Genomic DNA, 20,726 nt, shown 5'->3' with positions numbered 1-20,726 from the left:
GAGAGCAACCAGCAGTAAGCGAGGCTGAAGCAGAAGCTCATCGCCGTCGCAGAGAAGACTCTACCGTTCGCGCGGCCGAGGCCGAGGCCAAACACAAACAAAGGCTCGCAAACAGTCAGGGTGCAACAAATGCTTTCCGGCGACAGTTTACAGACAATCCGTTTGGAAGTTTGTGTTCAGTGTGTGATCGGCTCTGGTTCCAAAATGACGTGAAACCGCTTCCGGATACGTGCCGTGAGAATCTCCGGTGTGCGTTTCCCAACTCGGACTTGTGTCAATTCAGACTGTGTTCTTCATGCATGCAATCTGTGCGGAAAGGTGACATTCCTCATTTCTCGACAACAAACGGTTACAAATATCCCTCGAGGCCAGCGCACCTTCCACAACTTAATGCGGTGAGTGTAAGACTCGTATCTCCGCGAATCCCATTCATGCAAGTGCGACGACTGATGCACGGCGGAGGCCAATATGGCATTAAGGGTCCAGTTGTGAACGTGGAGTCTTTGTTAAAGGAATACGTGTGAAAAATAAAAAAAAAATTCTGTGATAGCGCATACATGTGTTGCTCGATTTCTTTGCTTCAATCTATCGAAAAGGTGAAACAGCTTATTTGCTGCGCTGAAATTTCGCAATTAGGAAGTAACGTAATCGTCGGTAATTTTTTTACTCGCACATACAGCATACGACGCGCCGCGACGGTGTTGTCGCCCTTGGACTTAATAACATCACGGCGACGCCGAAGGCAAAATGGGCCTGGATTGTACAGTCAACCGCAAAAGTTTATGGGACGCAGGATCTGCCAAGAAGCCGAATTCTCGCGAAGCGTGGTCACAGCCTGGAATTAAATGTTCCAGCAGGCAGTAGCCTTCGCCACCTACACAGTGATTCATTAAATACCAAGTGTCATGCCTAACAGTGCAGGAATTCACATTTTAAGGGGAAACCGCATCCCGTAAACTTTTGCTGTTGACTGTACATATAATTGGTATCGCAATACTACATTCGGGTTTTCCTGTGTGTATGGGGCATGCGCTGTCTGCCTTATCGTGACAGCTGGTTGGCTGTTTCATCATGTTTTATCGCAGTGGCGTCCGCAAGTTTGCCTGCTTCTGGCAAGTTAATAAGCTCATCGAACGCAGCGATGTACACTGTAAAGCAAACATATATTTTTGCGCAATTTAGTAGGCAGCATGCAGTGATGTTTTTTTTGCGGAGGACATTAGAATTATCTGCCCTCCCCCCCCCCAAAAAAAAAAAAAACAAATGTGGTAGCAAAATTTATTGTTTCAGGAGGTATATTTTTTAGAACAATTATTGGTTCTGAATACGCAGGGAAATGAAAATTCCAGCAGTGTTTACGATGAATATAGCAAGAGACCTGCCACATATCAGCAGCTCATAACAATAGAAGCAGCTAATAACTCGGGAGATGAGCAAGAAAGTTTTCTTTTGGCTTGTGCCAAACTGATAAAGGCTATGAAAAGTAAAATTTAACATAAGACGAATGTTTATAAATGATCCGGCCTAGACGAAGATATGAATTAGCCAATCAAAGATGGCGTCATAAAATTTTTATGACACTTGTGCTCGCTGGATCTGTGAGAAAAACTGTCCTCTCTAAAGCAATGTGCCAATTTCATTATCTGACTAATATATCTTGCAAGTTTTCTGCAGTTAAAATATATTTTGCATGATCGAAAAATATACCCGTAACCGCATGCTCTATCGCATATGGGTGGTACATCGCATATATGTGATACGCCACAGTTCTTTCTCATAAATTACCACCAAGCGTTAGTTAAGAAACGTGATGTTGGTTATAGCGTATCTGGCCTCACAAAGGGTTGCCTAATATTTCACAAAGTATAAGAAGTTGTAGTTTCGCCCGAAAGGCGAAGCATCGATTGCGACAGAAAATTATTAGAGAACTATGCCAAGTAAATATCGCACCTTTATCGACCACAGAAACTTGTAAAAATTCGCTTACTAACTAAACCAACAAGCCCACTGTCACGCGAGCACAGGTAAACATGAACACATCTCACTCGACGACCGCGGAAACTTGCTGTCAAAACGTTGGTGTCAGGAAACGTGGCAGTAGCAGCGAGCGAATTTACCTTCGTGTTGCATCTCGCTTCAACGTGAACAAAGCTTCGAAAGGACAGCGCACACGAAGCTACCAGCATATGACGCACTATGTACACATCGCAGATCGATTTAAGATGAGGCACATGCAACCGCGCACTTTGTCCACATCGCTGGTCGCTTTCAAGATATGGTGGCCCGCGTGGCCGCACGCGCCGTACGCAGCATCCGGCAGAGTAGAACGCCCCCTCCCGTCCCTCCCACCTCGCCGGTGCCTCGCGCGCGAAGGAAGACGGCCCGCGTCCACCCCACTTTCCTCGATAGAGCCTCGATCGTGGGATTGCCCTCACAAGCTTCACTCACACATACAACAACGGCTCACGGGGACGATGTTATCGTGCTTGGACTGCATACAAACCACGGCGACGGCGACACCGACGGCTACAAAGACGGCACAAGTGCGCCTGCAGTGTCCATATTTCTAACGCAAGAAATTCATACAGCAAGGCGAGAAAGAAAAATTGAAAGGAACGCAGATTATATATGCTGATGGCGTGAGGCTCGTCCTACATTTGTTTGACTTCATGTTGTGTTCCTTCTTAGCAAAGATAGAAAACATTCAGTCATCCGAATTTTTGTAGTACAGTCACAACTAACTAATCATCCAACACTGTTCCTCCGATGCAGAGCCATGTAACAGTGAAAAACTCAACAGTTCCACCGAGTTAGCTCTCATTTTTCGCTGTGCTCGTTCACTCGGTTGCGAGGAACGCCGACTTTCGCCGTATGAGCGGCTCTAAAAGATATGCGTGCAGTGCGGTGAGCGGTACAAAAATACTGGCACAGTGACTGTAATGATGGTTGTTGGTAGGACAAATTCACTTTACCTTCTTGTAGAACGCCGTCTAAATCACCCAGGTCCTCGCATTCCACGACAAACAAGTTTTCCGCATAGAAACCCTTGTCCTTCGACCAGCGGACGGGAAGCGTCTTGTGCGACGGGTTTAGAAGGTCAAGCACCTGAAAATTACAACAGCCCATTGCTCGTAAACCACAAGTGCGCCCTATTTTCTCGCGTTTTCTTTAATCACCAACTTCAGCGGAAATAATTGTATGCAAAATAATTATCCACTTCACATCCTTCCAAAAAAAAAGCCGCTGCTTAATTTTCTCAACACATACCGGCTTTAACTTCTAGACTGCAAGAAATGTCCGTACGTCGAAGTTGGGGTGTTGATTGATTAAAGCAGAGGCGTTGTAAATTAAATGCGTAACTGGTGGCAGTAAGTGGAAGAAGCTTATAATTAGCTCGATATAAAAAATTGGCATATCTAAAGTTCTCACTTTTCAAGTGATGCAATACAGCACGTACAACAAACACCAAAAAATTCAGAGGAACCCTTCCATCTTACGATGACCGTCGACGGTTCTGCTTTCAGCATTGAATCAATATAGCCGTCGAAAATAGTTGTGTATGAGGCGGGTATTACAGCGGGATTCCTAATTCGCGCTTGGTTGGATAGAACGACGGATAAATGCTGTGAGCGTACCTTTTATACGAGGGCGGTGGGTTGCGCTACCCATCTCTTTTTCTTAACTTGCCTAATATCTCATCTATCTTATGCTTTTTTTACAGACACAACTTCTCGCCATCAAACCTTCTAAACCATTAATGGGAACTTTGTTCCTATATACCTCCGTTCTTTGTGTTCTCCCTACGGCAAGCCACGGACAGCCATCTACGTTGGGTGCAACCTGGCCTACGTTGTGGTTTCAGTGGCCGACGTTGTAGGAGGCCCTCTGGAGTGTTGTGCTGTCACGGCGCGTCTCGGCAGCCAAGACACGACCGTGGCGAGCATATACATACGACCAGGAAAGCCATGGGACTCCTCCATCCTTGACCAGCTGGCTTTACGCCTCGAGAGGCAGGCAGTCCTGTGTGGCGATTTCAACGCCCACCACACAGACTGGGGAAGTCGCCGCTGCTCCAGCCGACGCCGAAGCTTCCGCGACGCCATGAGCCGTGCCTGACTGGTGATCTTGAACAGCGGAGGAACCACCTATGTCTGCCGAGAGGTGAACTCAACCATCGAACTCTCCCTCACCACAGAACAGTGCTCCTACTCCTGGGACACAACTCCGGACACTTGGGGTTCGGACCACTTCACCATTGTGATCACCTCTGTACACGGAAGGAAGCCAAAGACCAGAACTTTTCACGTCATAAACTGGTCTCCGTCGGCCGATCGGCGTGATAGGCTGCCGATCGCTGTGACTTTCTAGATGCCATCGCGGAGTGCGCCCGGGCGGCTACCGTTCAGTGTTCTGCGCCACCGGACACCCCTGCCCCGGATCTCCGCCTACTCAATCTCCGTGCCTCCAGGCGCCGCACGGAGCGCAGAGCAATTTGGACAGGGAAGGCAGAGCACTGGACTGAATACAGACGGGCGGATGCTTGCTGTAGAAGACAGGCCCGTCGCAGGAGGAACCAGAGCTGGGTAAGCCTGTGCTTCAGCATCAAGGACCGTTCATGGGGCCCCCTAGCCATTCAAGTCACTCACCGGCAAGAGGACGAGCCGTCAACCCGTCCTCGCTGTGGCCATCTCGCTAGGAATCAGCGATGAGGCCCTCGCGGAACTTCTGGCGGACCAGTTCGCCCCTCCCGTGTCACAGAGTGCAGCCATCCTACCGGCCGGACACCCCCCTGCCCAGCTGCCCACCTGTCTACACAGCATCCACCCTGCTTGGACGTCCAGCCAGGTTGTTGCCCTCTGCCAAGAGCCACTTGCCCTGCACGAGCTCCATGCAGCTCTGAGGCGAGGGAAACGCCGCAGCGCACCAGGAGCAGACGGTGTAACGCCTCCGTAACCTGGCCACCAGCGAGCTACAGCGCCTGCTCGAGTGCTTCAATGAGATCTGGCAGTCAGGGCAGGTGCCAGAGGCATGGCGCACAGCCATTGTGGCACCCATCCTCAAGGCCAGAAAGCCGGCTAGGGAACTGTCATCCTATCGACCGGTCTCCCTCACCTCTGCTGCCTGCAAGGTGATGGAGGCCATGGCTCTGGCACGACTGGACTGGGTGGCCCGTGCTCGCGGCTTCCTGGCAGACCAACAGACGGGCTTCCGGCGGCGGCGGTGCACTGCGGACTCCAACGCTGACATGGTGTCCACTCTGGAGGACGCCAAGGTCGGCGGGGACCTCGTGATGCTCTTGCTGATCGACGTACAGGGTGCCTTCGACAGCCCCCCCCCCCCCCCCCCCCCACGCAGTTGTCCAGCAGGGCCTGGACCTCCTCGGCATCTGTGGCAACCTGCGGGAGTTCCTCCCGTCGTTCCTGCACAACCGCACCCTCAGGGTACGTGTGGGTCAATCGAAGAGCAACCCCGTCCAGTCGCTGCAGGTGTGCCACAGGGGTCAATGGTGAGCCCCTTCCTTTTCAACCTGGCCATGGCACGGTTGCCTGCTGCCCTCTCGATCGATCCTCAATTCCCCGTGTAGTCCTCAATCTACACGCACGACATCGCCCTATGGGTGTGGGGACCACCGCAACACATCCGCAAGGCACGTGCGGCCCTACAGAGAGCCTTGGACACTGCGGCTGCCTACTTGTGCAGCATCGGCCTTACCATCTCGGCCAGGAAGACCAAGGCCTTGCTACTGCACCCCAGAGCATCAGCCCACCCCTCAGCTGGCCGACTGCGCTTGGAGGGCGTCCAGATTCCATGGAACAAGGCAGTCACCTACCTGGGGCTGCGCGTTGGCCATCGGCTGACCTTGCTGCCGGCTACCAAGGCCCTGTGCGCCCAGACGCTTCGGGTCCGCAAGGCGATCTCACAGCTCCTTGCCCGTGGAGAGGGCTGTACCACCAGGTGGGCCCTGCAGCTATTTGAAGCTGTAGTCACTTCACGGCTACTGCATGCCCTCCCTCTTGTGGCGCTGCCCCCACACCGCCTGCGGCAACTCGAGCTGCAGCATTGGTCAGCAATATGGCTCTGTCTTGGCGTTCCCCGAACCTCACAAGTGGCCGCCACTTTGGCTGAGGCAGGTGCCTTGCCCCTGTAATTACTCTTCCTACAACAGGGGCTTCGACACATTGATCGCCTACACCATGCCGCAGATGGTCAAGCAGTCCTGACGCACCTACGCTCCCGGCCAGCATCACACATGGGACGGCTGTGTGGCCTCTATAGGGAAGTCAAAGGGGACACGCCTGCAAACGCTGTACAGCCTCGCCCACCACATCGACCACCAATCCCTATCTCGACGGAGCTGCCAGGTGTCTCGAAGAACCGTTCCCCAACATGTGCCCTACAGCAGACAGCAGCCTCTCTCGTCCAAGAGAGACTTGGGAACCACCTTCACATCTTCGTCGATGGATCCGTGATACTGGAGACGGGCTCATCAACAGCAGCCTGCGTTGCACCGGCCCTACAAAAGAGCAAGCTCTGCCGTCTCCGGGGACATGCAAACTCTACCGCAGCAGAGATAGCAGGACTCCACCTTGCTGTGGACCTACTTGCAGAGGAGGTACCAGCGACCCCGGCAGCCATCTTCTGTGACTACAAGGCGGCGATGCTCTGCCTGCAGAAGCCTGACAGGGCTATCCTTGGGGTAGCGCTGCTCTCTTCAAGACTGACGGCCCTTCAGGACGCAGGATGCTCACTATCTCTGCATTGGCTACCGGCACACGTGGGGATCCCGGGCAATTCAAAAAGTGCCCACTACTCAAGCGTCCCCCTCAGCCCTGCTGCAACGGCAGCTGACTTCTCGAGACACAGGCTGCGCCTGCACATCATCGCCTGCCACCCGGACAAACGGGTATCCCTGGGCCGGCCTCCACGGCCTCTTCCGCAGCACGGCCTCCTACGAAGGGATGCCTCGATGCTGCTCCGACTGCGAGTTGGCTGCTACTGGACGGCAGCCCACCTGCACCGCCTTGGGAAAGCCACCTCGCCAGCCTGTGCCTCCTGTGGTGAACCAGAGACACTGGAGCACCTCCTGCTACCCTGCCCTGCTGACCTGCAGCACCGCGGCCGACTTCTGCAAGAGTTCCACCGCCTGACGCTCCCATGTTCACGACAGGAAGCTATCCTCTTCCCCTGTCGTAATCAGCTACCAGCCTTCCTAAGTGTCGTCGAGTACCTCGACTCGTCGGGCTCTCGGCGAGACTATAGGAAACTTCTACAAAGACAGATGGGCTGACGGCCATCCCACCACCTCGGGCTTCCTGATCCGCCACTATTTCGCTTCTACCCTCCTACCCTCCTACCCTCTCTCTCTTTTAATCCCATCTCCTCCACCCTGCTGGCGCTGAGCCGTGCTCCCGCATGGGTTGCAGAAAATAGTGCTAGCCTTTCCTACTTCCCCACAAGAACCACTTCTCTCTCTCTCCCTGCGCTTCTGCCACTAAACTTCCAATCGGCTTTTTGCTAATATTTGTTTGACGTGCTTACCCTGCCATTCCTGAAGCCAAGTGCTTCAAGGAGGCCAGCGGATCCTAAACCAACAGCCGTGTAGATCTCCAATTTCTAATAAAGCATGTTCCATCCTTTCCCTAGCTTTAGCTCAGCAAGCGCATGGTCCTTCTTTCTTGATGAACCTTACTTTATAATTGCCTGTTCTAAAGTATCCTGATCTCGCTTCGGAAAGTAAACGTCTTCCCTTTTCGCTATGATAAATTGTTTCTTCTGCGATTTTGTTTCCCTAAGAATTCACAGAATTCACTCGGCGCCATCTAGCGCCGTCGCCGCAAGGACTGCGCGTGGCCTTGGAAATGCATGGCGCACCGGTCTTGGAGAACGGTGCGAAACGCGTCATGCGGCAGCCGGGCTTCCTTCTCAGGCTTCTTTCTGGACACGCTACGACCCCGAGAAATCTGCGCGTGGCCCACGAGATGAGAATTGTGGCGCGCGAGCGCCTGCGAACGCCTGAGAATTGTTCCATCGCTTGCCACCCAATCAGTGGCACATACTCAGTGACCCAAATTGGCTAGAGGTTCACTGAAGAGCGGCACATACCTAATGCATTCATGGCGCAGGTCGCAGGTCGCGTGAAAGGCTTTCATTGAAAAGCAGCCCATACCCAGTGCATTTACGGCGCAGCCTGCGGAAGCGTGGTGTAAATTGGCCGTGCTTACATACTCCGCAATTTACATACGTACAACAGTTACTAGACCCTTTGAAGGTTTGTATCTGTGATAAACTTCGGATTGCCGACATACCTCATTGTATGAATATCAGATGTGATGACACTTCTCCTTATAACGAACAATAATTTCCGCACCGTATTTTAGATGGTTTATTACACAGCCACTTACAGAGTCTACCAACTAACGTCATAAGGGTAATAGATGCTTCAAAGTAAAAAAAAGGCCTGGTGTTGGAATTTTTCGCCCAGCGCTAGACGGAACTTTTTCTCTGCCGCTGCCGAACCTTGTACCTATGTTGTGCGAGGAATTTAGTGCCGTGCTAGCCCCACCTAAATTAATTTCACCAATTATATCAGCTGTGATAATTACTGACTCTTCATTTATTGTGCTCATCACTAACTGCTTCTGCTGACTCACGTTACGAGGGCAGTTCATTATTTGGTACCTCGACGCTTCAGAAGCGCCCGTTTTGTTAGGATGCCTGGCCACAAAGAATTATGTTCAAACGAGATTGCTGATTCCTTAGCTAAGGCTTCTCTAGGCGACCAGATTCTTCCACATTGTCATTTGTCTGGTAATGTCATAGTTGCTCGCTTCCGTTTTCATGCTATCACGCAAGAAGTGTTAGACTCTGCACTATCATAAAAAGCCAACAAACACTGACACCAAGGACAACATAGGGGAAATTACTTGTGCCTAATAAATGTAATATTGAAACGATAAACTAATGGAAATCAAAGTGGATGAATAAACAACTTGCCGCAAGGCGGAACCATCCCACAACCTTCGCATTTCGCGAGCAACGCTCTCCCAATTGAGCTACCACGGCGCCGTTTCCCCATCCACTTTCTTGGGTATTTGTTTGCTAGTAGAACCCTGGGAGTGTTAGCCAGCACCGCCACTCACAGTCTGTCTGTCTGTCTGAAAAACATTTATTTAGATAGGTGTTGCATCAACACTAGGTGGGCTCCCCCTTACGGGAGCCCATTGGCGTCGGCCGCCGCCCGGGCCCGCTCGACCAAGGCCCGTTGGGCCGTCAGGTCAGAGCAGCCGAGCAGGGCTGCCTCCCAGTCCACCCGGGAAGGGTTGGGTAGGGGGGTGAGATTTGGGGTTTTTTGACATGCCCATACCATGTGGAAAATGTCTGAGGACTTTTCCCCACAGTGCTGGCACTCCCCCGTGCAAGCGGGGTCAAAGTATTTTAAGGCTGCCGGGCACAGCAGAGTTTTGGTATAAAGGCGAAGGAGAATGCGCTCCTCCGCCTTTGTGAGGCCCTTACAGGGCTTGGGATAGATGGCATGGCCAGATTGGTAGAGCTGAACGATCTCTGTGAAAGTATAGGCGGGATTGGGTTCGGGGTCCGGATCGGTGGGGGACGAAGGTGATGCCCGGAAAGTGAGCGCGCGGGCGACGGCATCGGCCGTTTCGTTTCCTTCGAGGCCCGTGTGAGCGGGAGTCCAGATAATCGTACGGTGCGAGGGGGCACCGAGATAGTCGCTGTTTTGCAAAATTTTGTAGGCAAGGTACGGTATGTGCCCCTGCTCAATATTGCGGCAAGCACTCCTCGAGTCAGTGATGATGACCCTTGAGTGTTGATCTGCGGCGGCTAGCGCGATGGCAACCACCTCCGCGTGTGTAATGTTGTGTGCACGGAAAGTGAGTCCATTTACTGCTGTGTTTTGGTGGACGACTGCGGCCGTGTACCAACCCCCATGGTACGGGCCGGAGGCGTCCACGTAAAAGACTCCGTGTTTGTGTCCGTAGTGGCGAGCCAAGGCTTCCGCCCGCGCGAGGCGTCTGCCGCTATGGTCCTCTCGTGTCATGTTGACCGGAAGAGGGCGCACGTGCAGGGCATACCTCCACTGTGATGGGATATGTACGTGCTCCTCCGTATGTATTGAATGATGGATGTGTAATCGGGCAAGGAGGCGGCGACCCGACGGCGTTTTAGAGAGTCTCGTGTATTGGTTCATCAAGTGTGCCTCTCGCAGCTCCTTAAAGGTGTTCACCATCCCCAGGCCCAGGAGGCGCAGGTTGGAGGTGCTGACCGGGAGGTCGAGGGCACGCTTGTAGATTTTACGGAGAATGACTTCGAGTGCATTCTCGTCAACTTTGCGTAGGTGGAGGTATGGAGCCGAGTAAAGGACTCGACTGGTTACAAATGCATGCGCCAGCCGCAAGGCGTCTTTGCATCGTAACCCCCCGCGCTTGTTCGAAACCCGGCGGACCATCCGGCCCACCTGGTCCCCCACCTTACGCAATTTGGCCAATGTTGTGTCAGCTTTTCGATTTTTGTGAATAAAGAGCCCCAGTACTCGGATCTCGTCGTGTTCGGGTATGGGTCCACTGTTAAGGGAGAGGTCGATTTTGGTAGTGCACTTTGGTGAGGGGCGTATGTGCACAAATTCAGATTTGGACGGGGAGCACTGAAGGCCGCATCGACGGGCATAGTTGTCTACGATGTCCGCCGCTTGCTGCAGGTTGGCCTCCATTTCTCCTACCGAGCCGTGTTTAGCCCAGATGGTGATGTCGTCGGCATACAGCGCGTGCTGGATGCCGTCGACCCTCGCCAGCTGAGCGGGAAGTCTCATCATCGCCAAATTGAATAGGAGGGGTGAGAGGACCGCTCCCTGCGGGGTCCCTCGCGTGCCTAATTGGTATGGGCCGTGTTCGCTGTCTTCAATCCGAATGTATGATTGTCGGTCAGTGAGAAATTGCCTAATGTGGTTAAAGGTATTTCGGCCGCAATCTGTTTGGGAAAGATGTGTTAGGATAATTTCGTGGGTCACGTTGTCGAAGGCCCCCTTCAAATCCAAAGCGAGTACTACTTTGTCACTTAGGGGATATTCGATCGGGTCGAGAATTTCTCGGTCAAGTTGAAGCAATACATCCTGTGCGGACCGGTGTGGGCGGAATCCGAACATGGTGTCGGCGAAAACATTTTTGTTCTCCAGAAACTCAGACAGCCTGTCGCGCACCATCGTCTCCATTAATTTTCCCACACAAGAAGTAAGGGAGATGGGGCGGAGGTTGTCTGTGTTGATGGCTTTACCAGCTTTGCGAATGAAGGTGACCAGAGCGGTCTTCCAATCAAGTGGGAGGGGTGTTTCCCCGATCCAAATGGAGTTCATGTAAGCGAGGAGTGTGGAGTAGGCAGAGTCGGGAAGGTTGGCAAGTAATTTGACTGTAATTTTATCCCGTCCCGGTGCCGTTCCTCGCTTCATTTTTGCTAGGCCCGCCTTCAGGTCGTGCAGCTGGAACGGTTGGTCCATCTCCGCGTTCTCGGAACCTGCATACGAGTACGCGGGCCCTCGGGGGTCCTGCTGAGTACAGAGGTATTGATCTCGGAGTTTGCATGCCAATTTTGAAGTGTCTCCATCGAAGCAGTGAATGGCTCGTTGGAGATGTTTTTGTGTTTCTGCTCGAGTTTGGGTGGGGTCGATTAGGGCGCGGAAGAGGCGCCACGTACTCCGGCTGGACATTTGTCGCGCGGCCGTGTTGCACCGGTCCACCCAGTTAGAGTCAGCGAGTTGGGCCGCGTACTCTGCCGCTCGTTGGGTGAGCTCAGCGATGCGAATTTTGAGTTTCCGATTGTGTTTTTGCCGGCGCCATCGGCGGACAAGGCTGTGCCGGGCCTCCCAGAGGTGAAGGAGGTGGTTGTCCACCTCCGGGGTCGCCTCTGAGAGTTGAATTTGAGTTTCCGTGGAGCGAAGGGTGGAAACCAATTGCTGGGACCAGACGCGGTACCCTTGCTCCTGAATGGGGGTCGAGTTGGTGTATGTTTGTCGGAATTTGGTCCAATCGGGCAATTTTGCCTGTGCGAAAGGTCTTGCCAATGGATGGGTGCGAATAGTTGTATTGAGTATGCAGTGGTCGCTACCGAGGGTTTCTTCGGTGTTGACCCAGTCTACATATTGAATGTTTTTGGTGAGGGTTAGGTCCGGACACGTGTCCCGGGTCACGGAGTTACCCACGCGAGTTGGGTGGGCAGGGTCGGTGTGGAGAGTAAGGCCCAGCGTGGACATAAGTTCCGCCAGCTTACGTCCACGTTTCTCCTCACGCGCGTATCCCCAAAGTGTGCTGGGGGCGTTGAAATCGCCCACGATCACCAGGGGATCCCTGCCCGCAGCCTTTAAGGCGCGGCTAAAAAGGTCTGCGAAGGTGATGTTGGCTAACTTAGGGGAACAATAAATGTTGAGAACGTGTAGTGGTGGGTCCTGTTTTCGTAGCGGAAGGAGGGTCACCATCACGTACGAGAATTCTGTTTTGAGGTCAAGGTCAACGAAGTTGGCCGTGTAATTTTTATGCACGCAGATACAGGAGAGGGGGTCCTGCTGAAACGTAGTGTAATTTGTAAGTGTGGCGCCGCTCCCTGGCTCCTGGAGGGCTACCACAGCAGGAAGGTGCTCGAATGTTGTGAGGAAAAATCGTAGGTTGGCCCGCTTAGCGTGGGCCTTGAAACCTCGACAGTTCCACTGGGTAATTAGGATGGGGATGGCCAATTTGGATCGGGGGAATTTCCTGAATTTAGGGGTGCCCGCCATCATCGGTAAGATTGGTAGGGGGTTGCGAAGACGATGTTCCATCACCAGCACTCACGGGGAGGGGAGCATCCTCCATTCCGGAGAGTGAGCAACTGTCTTCATCATCTAAATCGAGTTGTCGTCGAAACATTTTGGGGTACGGGCCGGACACGTCTTTAATTGGGCCGGCTCGCCGGGTGGTGCGAGAGGTTTGCGCGATTTGTTGAGTTATGAGAGAGGGAATCATCTCTGTCAATTTGGCAATCGCGGCATTCATGGCTGCGGAGATTTGGGTTTCAAGAGCGCAAATCCGGCTGTCCATACGGGCCTCGAGGGCGTTGATCCGGGCCTCGAGAGCGGCTGCCGCGCTAGGTGCCTCCGCCGGCGCTTCTGTCTCACTTTCCATTACTTCTACTGCGGGGCTAGGGAGGGGTTGCGTCATTTTTGCTTCGAGCGCTGTAATTTTCTTTAGCAGCATCTCATTTTGCGCCTGGAGAGCCGCGATCATGTTTTGTTCGGCGCTGAGCGCCGCAGGAGGAGTAGAGGGAGGGGACGAGGAAGCAGCCCTGCCCGCGCCGCTCACCTGTTTTCCTTTTTTGACGGCGTCGGCCCAGGCCCCAGCCACGCCGTGTGGTGGCGCCGTAGATTGCCTCCCGGCTTCTCCGGCAGGGGGCGCTGGCTTGCCGGTCTTGGTGACGTCCCGGTGCGGCGGCCCACCGGGAAGCTCAAGATGGCGGTGTTTTTTCTTGACCGCCGTTATGGTCTTGCCGCCCTTTTGGGCGGCTGTCTTGGAGTTCCGGAACTTTGCAGTGCACTCGCGGGAGTTCGTGACGTGTCCACCACCGCACACTGAACACTTGGGCACGCATTCGTGAGGGGCCCGCACCCCCTCCACGAGTGGAATCTGTTGCCCGCACAGACCGCAAGTGTCCTGTCTCAGGTTTGGGCATGCATCCATCCTATGGCCGACAGCACCGCACTTGCCGCAGGCCGGGATTGTACGGTAGTAGGGTTGGACGGGTACCACCATGTTGTCATAGTGAACAAAACGCGGTTTGTCCTTTCCGGCGAAGGTAACACGCGCTTTGTTCGATGTGCCAAATTTTCTCACTTCAACAATGGTGCCTGCTCTCCAACGCACCTTTTGCTGAAGTGTCTCCGTCGTGTCCGAGTTGCACACCACGATGACACCGTGGCAAACGTTTCCGCCATCTTGCCGTAGGTATCCGTGGAGCGGGACCGCTCCGCGTTCGGTGTTGACGGAAAAATCCCCTATCACTCGGTCCGCCGTCTCGAGGTCCGGGGTATGGATCACAATCAAATTTTGTTCTCTCGAAGGGAGAATCGATGCGGTCTCTGCCCGCTCGGACCCGAGGTAAGCCGTGAAAGCGGTCCCGTAGCGATTCTCGGAGAAGGCTTCGTGCAAGGAAATATGCTCACGTGGCTTTACAACGATCACGTAGTCATCCGGGTTCGGTTTTAGTAGCAGGCGAGGCTTCCACTTCGTGAAGACCTTGCCCTTGCTTCCTGCAGCGTTCGAGGCAGGAGGCTGCGTCCTGCCCGCTGGGTTGCCGGACGCCGGGGCGGCGGCAGGCGCTACCATCTTGGCTTTCTCTTGCAAGCGGCGAGCGGCCGCGTTGAGGAGAGCTTGGCTTCGAATATTCGAAGGCATCGCAGAATTGGGCTCCTCAGTCGTCGGAACCGTCGTCCAGGACATCGCGTCCGGGTCGTAGCCACGCTGGGTTAGCGTAGAGACGGCCATATTGCCTCGGGAAGCAGTCTCCACGCCGCCGGGCATCGGCGTCGCCGTCAGGCTGGACGGCGTCGCCCACGTGGCGGGGTGAAAAACTGCTCTAAAATTGCCGAAAACCGGCCCACCTGGTTGAAATCGGTGTCCACGTGCGCCGGGTGACTTGCTTTATCAGATGGTAACAAATTTGGTGGCGTACCGTGAAGTTATCCGTGGCTGCGGCCGAGAATTGGCCGAGCCGATGCGCAGCACGTCTGAAGCGAACGCTCCGGTTACGGCGCCTCGCCACTCACAGGCCTTGGCGGCGGACGTGGCACATACTTTCTGCCGCAGGCGTCACGAGAACGTGAGCTTTTTGGGTGAAGGCGACCAGTCAATAAACCCACACACCTTACCAGAAGGCATCAATATTGCCGGCTTCGAGACCCCCGTTATGTAATAAACGAGAAGAAAGGGGGTTAACCGAGGGGCCCAATTTTTATTAGTTTTATCATGCGAATCCAACAAACACTGACACCAAGGATAAGATAAGGGAAATTACTTGTGCTTAGTAAATGAAATATTGAAACGATAAACTAACGGAAATCAATATGGACGAAAAAATAACTTGCCCCATGGGGAAACCATCCCACAACCTTCGCATTTCGCGTGCGATGCTCTACCAATTGAGCTGCCGCGGCGCCATTTCTCCATCCACTTTCTTGGGTACTTATGTTTCCTAGTAGAACCCTGGGAGTGATAGCCAGCAGCACCACTCACAGACCTTGGCGTCAGACGTGGGACATCTTTTCTGCCATAGGCGTCACGAGAACGTAATCTTTTTGGGTAAAGGCCACCGGTCAATAAACCCACACATGCTACCTGAAAGCATCAATGTTGCAGGGTTCGACACCCTCTATATGTAACCAACGAGAAGAAAGGGGGTGAAGCAAGAGTCCCCATTTTTATTAGTCATATCTTAAGAAGCCAACAAACACTCACACCAAGGACAACATAAGGAAAATTACTTGTGCTTAATAAATGAAATAAAGAAACGATAAACTAATGGAAATCAAAGTGGATGAAAAAACATCTGGACGCAGGTTTGGAACGAACCCACAACCTTCGAATTTCGCGTGCGACGCTCTACCAATTGAGCTACCGCGGCGCCATTTCTCCATCCACTTTCTTGGGTACTTATGTTTCCTAGCAGAACACTGGGAGTACTAACCAGCAGCACCACTCACAGACCTTGGCATCGGACGCGGAACATCCTTTCTGCCGCAAGCTTCACGAGAGCGTGATGTTTTTGGGTGAAGGCAACCGGTCAGTAAACCCACACATGCTATTTGGAGGCCACAATGGTGCCAGATTCGAGACCCTCGTTATGTAATAATCAACCAGAGAGGGGGTTAACTCAGGGGCCCCATATTTATTAGTCATATCATAAAAAGCCAACGAGCACTGATACTGAAGTACTAAAGTGCCAAACAGATGACACAAGAAGAGATACGGACGAGCGCTTACTAACAAGTGATGCTTTATTGTCAGAAACACACAACATATACGAAAATCTGGCGGCGCAGCTCATGCGTTGTCGAAAATCAAAATGGTAACCAGGCAAAAGGCGATAAACTGATTGTAAAAGATGACGTTCGTGACAATGACACGCAGTGTACAGGGCCAAAGGACCATAAATGATAATGCTCACTTTTATAAAGAATTTTTGATGGTTCGCTGCCGCATTCCAGGCCTTTCCTTTCAATGTGGAAGGCTTCCTTCAGCTCACGGGCAACGCTGTCTCGACTTTTGTCCAGAACAATGGTATCTCTTAGGCGAGGCTTGCACCCGCACTCTTTGCAATGGATGGCCATATTGGAAGCATTTCCCTTTTCCTGTGAGCGTTCATGTTCTTTTAGCCTTCCATTTAAACATCACCTCGTTTGTCCAATGTATACCTTTTTGCATGAGAGCTGAATTTGATAAACTACCCATTCCTTGCAACTGACAAGTGGATCTGTATGATGGGTTCTGCAAGTCGCGCGTTCTGCTTCTTGGTTGTTAACGCGGGCGCACAATGTAGCAAGTTTTGAAGCGGCTGATAAAACAACCTGGAGTTTGAATTTGCTCGCGATCTTTTTCAAATTGTGAGTTACACGGTGAGAGTACGGGCTTGTTCTTGCGTGTTTTTTCTAGCTTTACCTTTTATCTTCTGGAGCAGGTACTCTACTACAGAAGTTAGAACTGTCTCTGGGAACCCCGCCTTCTTTATCCTTTCAATCTGCAGTTGGAAGCTGCTTCGTATACCATGCTTTCATGATATCCTGGCAGCCGATACCAATGCCCCTGAGGCTATCACTCTTTTTACCGTCTTAGAGTGGGCTGACTCATAAGACAAGAGCTCTATTTGCGCTCGGGGGTGGTACTTCCAGTGCACTTCCACTCCCAGGTTGAGCTCGAGTTCTAAAAACTGTAAATTATTGTTCGTTGGTAGTTCACAGGTGTATTCTAAATCATGGCTATATTTTCTAAAATCCTCTAGCATCTCTTTGACAGTTTCTTGATGGTCTGATGGATCCTGTCTGTTTAACACAATTAGGAAATCATCTACGTACTAAATACTTTCATAACCTTCTGTTTGCCAAGTATGTTGTTCAAAACGCTATCAACGGCCAAGAGAAAAATATTGCTTAGGACAGGGGCTACAGAGGGCCCTATATAGATGCCGTTCTTCTGACCATAAACCCTATCATTAAACTGAACTAGCGTGGAACTAAGGTAGAACTGCAGAAGCCTAATTAAATTTCGAAGTGACATGCCCACATAATTTTGAAACGGCACAGTGCCTTTCTTTTCAATACATGCCTGAAGAGCTAAAAAGAGTTCCTTGTGTGGGATAGAATAGAAAAGATCCTTAACATCGACAGAGAAAAAATTACCTGCGGTACCGCAGGACTGCACAAATCCTACCACATCATAGGAGTTCTTTGTGTCGAAAGGATCTTCTATGTTAAGTGAACTCAAATGCTTTAAGAGAAACGGGCTATCAGGACGTTGCCAAGATTCCCTTTCGTTCACGATACACCGGAACGAAACTTCTTCTTCGTGGGTCTTGGCGATAAAAAACATGCCCGAATTCTTATTTGTGCACTTAATTATGGCATTTGCCACGTTTCGTAGTTCCAGTTCCTTGCAACGGGACACAGCCTGACATTTCACTCTAGCCGGCTTGAGGCTTGACGTGGCGAAATTCTTTTCCACTGCTCGGCACGCCTTCTCCTTGTAGATTCCTTGCGGAACCATAACGAAGCCTCCTCGTCAGCCTGTAAAAGCAGCAGGCCATTCTCCTAGAAGAAAGCGACTACTTTGTTAATCCCAAATCGGTTGCTAGACGTTTTCTTCGAAACTGTTCTTGACAAAGCGTCTACTCCTTCCAGTAGGCACATTTCCTGGTCTTTAGGTGACGCCTTCCCGGCAACACGCCTATTAAAAGAGAGTAGTTCATGCGCTGCTGTTTCAGGTTCGAGGCTGAACTTCGGTCCGTTCGCCAGCACGGTTTTTACTTCCTCCGTGACTTGTACTTGTCCCAGGATTCTTACAGCACCACTGGCCTTCTTCTTGTCTGGGGGCTCGGGTGTATTGTTTAACGTATGTCGCCACTAGAAATCCACCGTTTGAGCCGCAAGCTTCCTGTATTCCCGTAATTTCTTCTCGGCAGCCCACTCAAGATAATTGATGTGACATGTAGCACGCAAAGAGTGACATGTAGCACGCACGCCGCCACAATTCCGAACGTACATCCTACACAGCCGGTTTAGGCGCTCGTAGGAAGGCTGAATGGCACCAAAGAGGGCGGAAATTTCTCCACGGATCAGGCCCTTTTTGAGGCAAAAGGAGATGTGTCTGGCGTGGCATGAAGACCATGTGATCTTGGTGACGAGGGCTGCCATATTTTACGTAGGGTAGGAAAGACATATTGAAGAGCCCACTGTATAAGAACGATATTCCAGCAGAACTTTCTGTTGGGCTAGTTGGTGCATGTTGCTGAAGTACTAAAGCGCCAAACCGACGACACAAGAAAAGACACGGACGAGCGCTTACTAACAACTGATGTTTTATTGCCAAACTAAAAGATTAAGATTTTTCACCAAGCGCAGGCGGCGCAGCAACGTGCTCAATCGTAACTGTGGGCTTCTAAAAGGACATTTCACCTTTATACAAAATTTTTGATGACTCGCTGACGCATTCCAGGCCTTTCCTTTTAATGTGAAAGACTTCCTTCAGCTCACGGGCAACGCTGTCACGACAGAAGTCGAAGCAGTATCTGTCGAGACAGACAGAGAAGAAATTCATATGATGCGGAAGGATTTTTGCAGTCCTGTGGTACCGTAGGTAATTTTTTCTCGGTCGATGTTAAGGATCTTTTCTATTCTATCCCACACAAGGAACTCTCTTTAGCTGTTCAGGCATGTATTGAGAAGAAAGACACTGTTCCGCTTCAGAATTCTGTGGCCATGTCACTTCAAAATTTCATTAGGCTTCTGCTGTTTTACGTTAGTTCCACGGAATTCAGTTTGATGATAGGGTTTTGTTAGATATGGCGCCGTTTCCTGAGGCTACTTCGAGTTCCCCAAACCACTTCGAATCGCAGCACAGCTAATTGAGGAATGCAGAAGCAGGGGTGCCACATTCCTGAGGCAGGACACTTGCAAACAAGTTCGTACGCCGCCGGGATTAGAAGGGGCCCTCGGACAATAGAGCCCAATCGTCACCCCTCTTCGCCTTTGAAGAAGGCATTTGCCACCACTGCGGAGCCGTACCACCGGGAGCAGGTGGGCCCTTGTACAATGGAGCATGAGCGCCCCCCCCCCCTTCTCCACCTTAGAAGAAGTGCATTGCAAGTCAGCGAGGCAAGACCGCAGAGAGCCGCCGGGTGTGACACCGCGACACGGTCGCCAACGATTGGCCGAAAATGGCGTCATCTGAGCGGACTCTCCCATTGGTCAAACATGACGCGACTTCCAGTGCTCGAAGGGTTTAAAAGAAGCATTCCAGAGAGACCAGAGCATTCCCTGATTCCCTGATTGACCTCTCTCGAACTTCTTGCCGCGGGCCGCAGCGTCCGAGTTGCTGCCGGCCCGTAATGACTGTACAACTGTTACTTGTCTCTCACCTCCCTGTATATAATGTAAAATAAATACTCCCAAGTTTGGTTTTCATCCGGAAGTCCGTCCCCAACCCCTACAGTTTATAGTCAGAAGAAGGGCATCTGTATAGGGTCCTGTGTAGCCCCTATCTTAAGCAATATTTTTCTCTCGGCTGTTGATAGCGTTTTGAACAGCATGCTTGACAAACAGAAGGTTTAAAGGTATTTAGATACGTAGATCATTTTCTAATTGGGTTAAACAGACAAGATCCAACACACCATCAAGAAACTGTCAAAGAGATGCTAGGGGTTCATAGAAAATATAGCCATGGTTTAGAATACACCTGTGAATTACCAACGAACAATAAGACAGTTTTTAGACCTCGAGCTCAACGTGGGAGCAGAAGTGCACTGGAAGTACCACCCACGAGCGCAAATAGAGCTCTTGTCTTATGAGTCAGCCCACTCCAAGACCGTAAAAAAGAAGAAAAAAAAAGAAAAAAAAACGATAGCCACAGGGGCATTGGAATGGGATGCCAGGAAATCATGTGAGCATGGTATACGAAGCTGCTTCCAACTGCCGATTGAAAGGATAAAGGAGGCGGGTTTCCCACAGACAGTTTAACTTCCGTAGTAGAGTGCCTGCTCCAGAAGGTAAAAGGTAAAGCAAGAAAAAACAGGCAACAACAAAGCAGGAGAACAAGACCCGTAGTCATACAGTACTCCCACCATGTAACTCACAATCTGAAAAAGGTCGCGAGTAAATTCAAAGTCCCGGTTGTCTTTTCAGCCCCTTCAAAACTTGCTACATTGTGCGCCCGCGTTAACAACCAAGAAACAGAACGCGCGACCTGCGGAACCCAGCATACAGATCCACTTCTCAGTTGCAAGGAAGGGATACTTTATCAAATGCCGCTCTCATGTAAAAAGATGTACATTGGAGAAAAGAGGTGATGTTTGAATGAAAGGCTAAAAGAACATGAACGCTCACAGTAAAAAAGGAACTGGTTCCTTTATGGCCATAGATTACAAAGAGTGCGGTGCAAGCCTCGCCTAAGAAATACCATTGTTCTGTACAGAAGTCGAGACAGCGT

At 51.5% G+C, this 20,726-nt stretch overlaps 2 protein-coding genes across 11 annotated transcripts in view; both read right to left on the bottom strand.

The window, feature by feature from the left end:
* The window catches only part of LOC135896749 (kinesin-like protein KIF12), a 535,077-nt gene that overhangs the window by 286,106 nt on the left and 228,245 nt on the right, over nt 1-20,726 (bottom strand). For all 10 annotated transcript variants that reach the window (XM_065425246.1, XM_065425247.2, XM_065425245.1 and 7 more), the window contains exon 7: nt 2,973-3,105. In XM_065425246.1, the coding sequence (XP_065281318.1) occupies nt 2,973-3,105 (133 nt within the window). The remainder of the gene's footprint in view (nt 1-2,972; nt 3,106-20,726) is intronic.
* Nucleotides 12,409-14,783, bottom strand: LOC135896754 (uncharacterized). The gene has a single exon (XM_065425255.2). The coding sequence runs from the start codon at nt 14,553-14,555 to the stop codon at nt 12,762-12,764; it is 1,794 nt and encodes a 597-aa protein (XP_065281327.1). The 5' UTR covers nt 14,556-14,783; the 3' UTR covers nt 12,409-12,761.

The sequence above is a fragment of the Dermacentor albipictus genome, chromosome 2 (genome assembly GCF_038994185.2).
Source record: "Dermacentor albipictus isolate Rhodes 1998 colony chromosome 2, USDA_Dalb.pri_finalv2, whole genome shotgun sequence".
NCBI classification, from domain to species: Eukaryota; Metazoa; Arthropoda; class Arachnida; order Ixodida; family Ixodidae; genus Dermacentor; species Dermacentor albipictus.
The sequence above is the reverse complement of the archived record's forward strand: the minus strand, read 5'-3'. Positions and strand labels throughout refer to the sequence as shown.

Coding starts and splice junctions, on each gene's coding strand:
- LOC135896754 (XM_065425255.2), bottom strand. CDS start 14,555: ATGCCCGGCGGCGTGGAGACTGCTTCCCGAGGCAATATGGCCGTCTCT.